The 9,112-nt window shown below is 41.0% G+C and overlaps 1 protein-coding gene across 2 annotated transcripts in view; it reads left to right on the forward strand.

The window, feature by feature from the left end:
* The window catches only part of PAK1IP1 (PAK1 interacting protein 1), an 85,216-nt gene extending 77,807 nt beyond the window's left edge, over window positions 1-7,409 (forward strand). Inside the window, exons 9-10 of one of the 2 annotated variants that reach the window (XM_030209064.1) lie at window positions 3,602-3,728; window positions 6,377-7,409. In XM_030209064.1, the coding sequence (XP_030064924.1) occupies window positions 3,602-3,728; window positions 6,377-6,537 (288 nt within the window). In that variant the 3' untranslated portion in view covers window positions 6,538-7,409. The remainder of the gene's footprint in view (window positions 1-3,601; window positions 3,729-6,376) is intronic. The other variant, XM_030209072.1, reaches the window with a different exon arrangement.
* Window positions 7,410-9,112: the final 1,703 nt, after the last annotated feature.

The following is a 9,112-nucleotide window of genomic DNA, read 5'->3' on the forward strand; positions in this document are numbered from 1 at the left end:
GAATGTAACTAGGCAACTGCCTAGACCATGCCCTGTGGAGTAGGAAGTGGATACACAAACAAATGTATTGATTATGGGACCAAAGCTGGGGCTGGATAAATCCAGAAGGCCAAATAAGCAGTTCAGACTTGTTATATAAATCCACTCAGCTGACTCGATATGTTGTTCTGAACTGGGATTTTACTAAAGTATTTCAAAGTCACCTAGAGGCAGGGGTTGTAAAGGCAACAAACATATAGCAAACAGAGCCTTAACTGTAGCAAAAGTATATACAATGTCTAAACGTCACTCCTGTTTATAAGTAGTGCTGTACTCTTTTAACTCCTATATCCTACCACAGAGGGTGGCAGGGTTAAACACCGTTCTTCTTGCTCAACTCCAGGTGCAGATAGGACTATCAGTTCACTCTGTTAATATTATTGGTTCACTTTAAAGTTGGTTATTTGCAGGCAGCAGTTGTGAGATTCAGGGACTCTGAGCTTCTAGGGTGTCTTCTTGATTGGGATCCTGTTAGCTGTACTTGGGACCCTTTAGGACTCCTGTTGTGGTGATAATGAACAGTGTTATACTTCAGCTTCAAGATGTTCTTGACCCACAAGAGTTGTGGCTGTGGCACCTTAATGTAATTCACAATAGTTGCTCAGCTTTCCGTTCTATCTGTGATTGGAAGGAAAGAAGAGGGGCCCCCACTCTCATGTACTCAGGTGAGCAACTTTTTCTAGGTTCTGGTTCCTGCAGCTTCAAACTTACTCTGTATGCCTATTTCAGTAGTAGTCTGGGTGAGACCTACATCGATAAGGCTTGGCTAGAAGGCTGTCTATAGCAGATTGAAGGTCAAAGGCCAGGAGGTGTAAAACCTAAGACACTGCTCCTATGTGGAATCTCAGTTGTACAAATACAGGAGGATTCTGTTGAAAACCAGAACCTAACACTGATTATGCTGGACGCTCCTTTTGTTCTGTTTGTTTCCTGCATCTTCCAGGCTTCTCTGGAAAGAGTCAGAACTGCATCTGTCACATTCTAGTCTGCCCGGCTACAGATGTGGTCAGACAGAGTTTTATCCTATTGGTGGTTTATAGTAGAAGCACTGAGAATTCAGGCAAATGCTCCTAACTGATGAATTCCTTAAACTGCTACATTTGCTCAAGTTCTTGTCCTTCCTGCAACATTTAGATCTGTCAGGCAAACAGATTACCTCCTAGCCCATCCCAAATATATCCACATAATTGAGAATTCTGAGATTGACTTGAACTATTTATTCCTATTTCTTGGCCCCAGCTTCTGACAATTACTGCAGGGCCAAGGTACAGAAATGGACAAAACTGTGTTGGGGATGGGGAAGTGGAGATGTCTGTAAAGTGAGCTAGTCTCCTGGGGCTATCTGGATATTAACATTTATTTATGGGTCCACAATCAGTTTTTCCACTGATGATATGATTTTCTCTGTCAACAAGTAGAACTGAATCAGCCACATGTAAAAGGGGGGGGGGGGGGGGTGGTGTCATCCAGTGGTGCTGCAGATCTGAGCACTAATATAATATTCTGAACACTTGCAGCCCTTTCCATGGCTGACAGTCCCCTTGGGATTGTGTTTTCCAATCTGCCAGAAGAATGTGGAAACCAGAGCTCTCCCTTGAAACTTTTTCCTGAAGAAATGCTTAGTTTTTTTTTTTTTAATGCTGTCTTGGTTTATATCTGTATTAATATTGCTAGGCTCTCTTGGGGTTTTTTTTTCCCTTCAGCTCAGAGCAGTCCTGCACAGCAAGCCGGGGTTCCATGCCTGGCTTACCTGTGACAGGAGAATGATGCACAGGCTAAGAAATTTACTCAGGTTTGGAGCTCTGGGAGAGCTGGTCTATCCTGCTGCATGACCCCCTTGTGACTGGGTGAATCTACGAGTATATTAGGTGGTGTACTACCTGGCCCAGTAATATATATAGTCACAGTTTGAAGATGACGGTGTGCGCATGGTGATGATTACAAATAATGGGCAGTACATGATTGTTTTTATAATTCCTTTATTTTATTTTTTTGTGGAGGGTTATTTCTGCATGAAGTTTTTGCTAACATGCAGGCAATTTTTGTTTTCACAGATTGTGCTTAGATGGCACAGTAATATTTCTGTTATGTCTGGGCTGGAAGATAAGGGCTTATTTTAGTTGTATTGCAAAACTTGAGAATCTTGAAAGCTTCCAGATAGGAGAATGGCAGCCCTCCAGTAGAGAGCAGTCCTAATGATTCAGTCTGAGGGACAAGCACCCTAGAATGACAAGCAGTGCTGTAACCATACTGTCAGAACAGACTGCTGGGCAACTTAAGGGTTATTGCAAAGTATTCATTTCTTCAAAAGAAACAAAATATCACTGGTTGGTAGTGACTGGGAAGAAAGTTATTCTCCCTTGCATGGATCCCCATATCCTGACATTTTGAATGGGTTCCAAATTTTGCAGATGTTTCACAAAAATTGTATGTAAATATTTTTTATAATCAAATGAACTTTTCCTTAGATGAAACCCACCAGAAAAATGTTTTATGTCTGAGATCCTGATTTGTCCTCTTCTGGACATGTTGGTATCGAAGCAGTAGAATTACATTTTGTGTGGACAGGACGCCCTCTTGTGGTTGTCGCCTTTCTTTGGGACTCCTAATGTTAGCTCTGCTAGCTAGCACCATCCCCTCCACCTTTAAAAATGATTTCTGATCCCTATTTATAGTCAATATTCATCTGCCAGAGTCAGCATTTTTAAAAAATAAATACTGACTGTAGTGCTTAAATTAAAGATGGATAGGAAGTGGCACTGAATATGTAGAGTGGCAAGTGCCACTGCTATTTTGTTCATTTACATTATTTATGTTTTGCCCGATCTGAGAATTCTTCGCGGGTAACCATTAAACTCCTACATAATCCATCTATACAGATAAAAATGTACAATGAAATAAATCCTATCCAAACAATACCACAATTAAATCCAATCCTGCCAGAAAGCTTCTAGCTAAACATTGCCATGTCCCATTGAAAACTATCTTAAAGCTTAGTTCTTCTTTCATATCTTCATATATAATAACAGCAACTACCAATCTTCCTTCATTCCAGAAAGGTGCATATAGCTCCTATGTCCTATTCCTTGCTGTAGGCTTGCTTAAACGAAATTGTTTTTAGTTCTTTTTTTAAATGCTTTCATATTCTGAATCACTCGTGTCTTCAAAGGCAAAACATTCCATAGTTTAGGTCCTACCAATTTGAAGATTGATTTTTCTATATTCCTCCAGTCTAATGACCTGAAAAGAGGGTATTTCTAATTGAGACTTCATGGCTGGCCTTAATGCAATATTCAGACTGCTATCTGGGAACCTCCCTAGATAAAGTAGAACAACTCTGCTCACACATTCTCCTGGCAGTATCTGGTGTGTAAGGATATTCAGTGCCACCTAAGCAATTTAGCTGGATAATGGCTTTGAATATTAGGCCCTTAGTTTTTATGATAGTATTTAGGTGCAGAGGGGTATTTCATGATGTCTTTTGGAGCATATCTTTGGACTCCTCACCCTTTCCTACCATACATCCCTTGAGCTAACCTGGGTTTTGCATCCTTTCCCTCAGGTCCAGGAGCCCCCCTCCTTGCTCTGCGAAGTGAATACCTCGGCCAGGCTCACCTGCCTCTCTGTGTGGCGTGCCGATTCTTCAGAAACAAAGAATAACCCTGACACAGGTGCTACCACGTCTATCAGTAAGAGTAAACATTAATCATAGAACTTTTTAGAGCATTTCTCTCATATCCATGTCACTGTCTCCTGAAATAAACCTTCCCTCACCAATTTCCCTTTCCCATAAAAGAGATTCACCTAAGGTGGTGTACAGCAGGTACAGTTTAACTTAATTTACAGTAAAAGCATAACAATAGTGAAAGTCAAATATAATGATAAATACAATCAGTCAGTGAGGTAAATTTGGAGATGGCATATTGAATCCTAGAAGTGGGAGTAACATTATATACTGCTGTATTTTCAAAGCACTTAGACTTACAAAGTTACATATTAACCTATGGAACTTTGTAAGTACAAGTGCTTTGAAAATAAGCCCCTATTATAGTATCAGAAATATTAACATTTAACAGAACAGAAGAACAGTCATATAATAAAAATAGAATAAGTGACAGCAGAGTACAAATGATTCTGTGTTGTGCCATTTAGCTTTTCCTTACCTGCTGTGTTCCCAGTTGAGTTAGTTTCAGTCTGATTATTCCTGTCTTTGTTGTGTAATTTTTGAAATGTTATATTCTGCTTTGTGCTACTATTCTGTTAACCACCATGATGTTTCACTAATGATGGTATAACAAATGCTTACATAAATAGACATACAGACATCATAATAGGCAGCATAGAAAGTACATTAATATAACAGATATGATACTCAGATTCTAGCAGCATGCAAATAAAACACCTTAATAGGCAAACATTAGAACATTCAAATAACATAAATGTGATAATCATGATGTCTATGCAATATGATAACATACTGGAATAGACACATTAAAACAATCGAATAACTGATCAGTACAATATAATGAAACATCTTAATAGGCAGCCGAGAGGACAAATAGATGGGTGACAAAACTGAAGGCAGATTATATGTTCATAATCAGATCATAGAGAAATATAATACTTTTTTTAAACCCAGCATTCCTCCTGCTCCATTATACCTCCAGCACTAGGCTCTGGTGCTATTGGCTTTTGTTTGCAACTACCTGTTTTTTTTTTTAATTTTTTTTCACCCCAATGCATAGATAACATTTCAAAATGATTAGAGGTGCCAAACACAATAAAGATTACTCCCTTCTGGACATAAGGCAGGAGCTTGCACAGTATTGCACAATTTTTACTCCAGAAAACATGCAAGTAAAATCATAGTTAAAAATAGAACTTAAAACTAACCTAGACAGAGAAGAATACTCTTTACACTAAAAGTAAGTATATTAGTTTTATTTTAGGAGAATGTATTTGAATTTGAACATTTGTATTTGTAACTGAAGTAATTTGGCAGGAACATGAAGCTAGTTACCACAAGTAATCACAGGAATTACTTTAATTGCAGTAGGAAGTGCCAGCATTACTGTTGTGGTTAAGCACAGAAAGTAAAAGTGCTGATTGTTTTAGAAAGACTGTAGTCATAACCTTTTTACCTCCGTATTTCGTGTCTGAGTCCCTGGTTTGGTGGCCACATTCTGGTGCAATAGACGCATTTTTCTTGAAACTGGTATGTGTAAAGGGCCCCTGTTGTAATGCAGAAACTTTGGAGTAGGTTCAATAGCAAGTCATATATTTTATACACATACACATTCTACTGTACATATTTAGTATGTCTGTCAAAATACAGCTATATATTGTCACCTGAATAGTGAAATGATCATATGAAAGGAGAAAAACTGTCAGGATATTGAGATCAGTTGCATATTAAATATAATAGAAATTCAGTGTAGTTTGTTATTCCTTGATTGGTTTGAAAGAAGGTTTTGCATTTTAAAAAGTAGGGGGGGGTAATCTTAGCAGTGATTTTGAAGGTGCATAATATTCATTTTGAAATCTTCCCCCACACACCACCACCACTGCAGAGTGATCATGACTACTCTGTCTGATCAGTGTGTTACGTTAAACCTGCCTCAGTTAGCTTGAGATAACAGGGAATGTTATCCTGAATATTTCAGTCATGTTCTAGCTTTCTACTGAAAATTGTAAAAGGAGATTGTACAGAAGTGAGCAAATTAACACATTTCTTTCATGTGCAGAATTAGAGTACTAAGGGCCCCTTTCACCAAGCTGTGGTAAAAGGGGCCCTGTGGTAGCGTCAGTGCATGGATTTGCTGCAGGCCGAGGCCCCTTTTACCACAGCGGGTAAAAGACCATAAAAAGAAAATGGCCGTGCGGTAAGTGCATACTTGCCTTGCAGCCATTTCTGAGAGGAGCCCTTACGAAGGCAGTAAGAGCTCCCATGCTAACTGGTGGTAAAAAAAAAAAAAAAAAATTATTTTGTGCCAGAAATGGCATACATTGGGGATGGGTAGGCCAACGAAAGTTCCAGATTGGCGAGTGACAACGCTGCGGTAGTTCTACCGCGGCATTGTATGTAAAAGGGCCCTTTAGGGCTTTGGCTATGTGGAGGTTTCAGTTAGTCTTTCCATATTCGATTTGGATATCCCTTTGGGGTGACAATGGGTTTAAACAGCTACAGTGGCAGGGTAGTTGGGTCCATAAACAGCTGATGTATGTAACAACCTGAGTGTTAGTGGAAATACAATTTAAGGTCTTTCTAAAGCTGCCATCTGTTTCTGAAGCTATATGTCAATCCTGTTGCTATAGATATATTTTTGTTCTTTTTCAGCTGTGGAAGAAAGCCTTACACCTACAAAGAGCAAAAAGAAGATTCACTGGAGTAAGACCGACACCACAGAGGAGGGAGGTGCTGACAGCAATCAGCTACCACTCAAGAAGAAGAAAAAATTGCAGACTACAGTGGAGAAAAAGAAGAAGAAGTGTCCTTGAAGTAACCAATAACTGTTATAACTACCAGATTTTATGTAAATATAGAGGCAGGTGACTTGTTTTTGTAACTTGGATTTACTCCTCCCAAAATGTTTCCTTTTGACTGATAAATAATGTGGGCAAGGGCTTTTGGTTGGCAGTGAATTTTGTTTCATGGAAATTTGGTCAGCACAAGTTGCTTGAAGGTGGATCCAGCTGCAGAACAATGGTAGAGACTTACAGATCGCACAAGCAAAGTTGCAGTATTCCCATCCTTTAAATTACTTAAAGGAGCAGTCCTAGAACTATCAGCGCCCAAATATATTGCACTGTGTCTACTATCAGAATCAACCACATTGTTTTTGCTCTGGTCTGATAGGCCTCTCGCAGTTCTGCTGCGCTCTTCAGAACACGTGTCGGGAATTGTTATGAGCACTGAATGCTGGCTTGTATTATGCTGTTCTCTCACATGCTTTTCATGCAGCGCTGAGGATGCCTTCACACCCAAATCACTGTTCCCAGGAGTGGAAGGTTGAGTTCCCAGTTTGGGATCTGGTTTTGTTTCTGGCTTAGCTTTTCCAGACACTAAGTTTTGGAGTTTGCACTGAGATCAGTTTTGAAGACAAATTGATTTCCTGATTAAATGTACATTAATTTTGTGGGAAAACAACAGGCAGCAAAACCAGTTTAATCCACAGCTAACTAGTGAAATAGTATCGGGATAGCTTAAGCTTTCTGGCAGTCTGAGGCCTGCTGGTTGCAGTTTTCAGGCAGTGAGAGGTTGGGTACAGCTTTTATTAAAAGTGCTTTGTATTTAGATTTTTTTTTCTTCAGGAGACTGAAAGCAGTGTTGCAGCAGTCAGTGGAGCTGTCATTGAAACTTTAAGAATGGAAATAAACAACACGGGCATTCGGCATTCACTCAGTCACCCCCTTCTATCCAAACACCACACCAGAAGCCAATTTCTTTAACGAATGTGGATTTATTTAGGCCGCAGCCAGGTCCGCAAAAATTTATTTACCGTAAACCTTCACATAAACAATCATTGGTAAACATCATTGATAAACATCTCCCTCCGAGTTCACAGCCCTTCTTGCTTATATTACTACAGGCTGTGCCGTCCAAGCACCCTGTTCCTCTTCAGTGCTGTCTGCTATAGCACGCTGTCCAATCAAATGCATCCCGTACAAGGATGCATTTACCACTTTAACCAAAGCTATTGGCCCCCTGGCCGTCCAAGCCAGGAGACTAGCCGTGTCCATCTTGTTCTGTAATCCTGCCCGCATGCAGGCATAACATTTCGCTCAGTATTGTAACTTTCAACAGGTCATTAACATATACATAGTAACTCACTTTGCCATATTATCCGCTGAGGTGCTGTGTACTCGTCGCTAATGTTACCTAAGTTCCATAGCTTATGCCTTGCTGCGACGACCCTTCCCCCGTACCTCATGGGCGGGAGGGCGGGTCAACACTGCTCCCTCTGCTTGCTGAAATCCAAATGGCGCTGTGTTTCCCTTCACAGCCCTTCTTCACCCCTCCCCCCTACCCGCCCCTTTACCCATCACCCTTCAATCTCTTATCCTTCCTATCCACTCCCACTCCTCCCTCCCTCTCCCCCCCCACCCCAGATTCTTCCTGAGCCTTCAGCCCGGTTGTAATCGGCTCCCCTTTAAGGGTGAGCCTTTCCATCAACACGGGCATTCGGCATTCACTCAGTCACCCCCTTCTATCCAAACACCACACCAGAAGCCAATTTCTTTAACGAATGTGGATTTATTTAGGCCGCAGCCAGGTCCGCAAAAATTTATTTACCGTAAACCTTCAAATAAACAATCATTGGTAAACATCATTGATAAACATCTCCCTCCGAGTACACAGCCCTTCTTGCTTATATTACTACAGGCTGTGCCGTCCAAGCACCCTGTTCCTCTTCAGTGCTGTCTGCTATAGCACGCTGTCCAATCAAATGCATCCCGTACAAGGATGCATTTACCACTTTAACCAAAGCTATTGGCCCCCTGGCCGTCCAAGCCAGGAGACTAGCCGTGTCCATCTTGTTCTGTAATCCTGCCCGCATGCAGGCATAACATTTCGCTCAGTATTGTAACTTTCAACAGGTCATTAACATATACATAGTAACTCACTTTGCCATATTATCCGCTGAGGTGCTGTGTACTCGTCGCTAATGTTACCTAAGTTCCATAGCTTATGCCACAGCCCACGGCAACGACTCCTCGTTCGCCGCGGGCTCCCCCCAAACCCTGGCTGCGACCTACCACCAGCGTAATGGCTTCAATAAAATTCTGCAAATCAAAGTTGAATATATCAAGACCCACATCAGACAGGTGGACCCCATCCGATCTATACAAACCCGCACAAGATTCTTTAAGGAACTCATGCACAATCACTTGCCCTTTAACTGACCCCATAAATTTACCCATCCACCTATTAATTTTTTTGCGTGTGTCATCAATTGCTCTATGCGACCTCTCGCCCCTCCAAACTCGTCGTGGAATAATATCCGACCAGACGAGTCTGGTCCGGGGCAGCAAACAGGCCAGTTTTAATAAATCATTCTGTATTGTTTTCACT

The sequence above is a fragment of the Microcaecilia unicolor genome, chromosome 1 (assembly GCF_901765095.1).
Source record: "Microcaecilia unicolor chromosome 1, aMicUni1.1, whole genome shotgun sequence".
Lineage (NCBI taxonomy): Eukaryota > Metazoa > Chordata > Amphibia > Gymnophiona > Siphonopidae > Microcaecilia > Microcaecilia unicolor.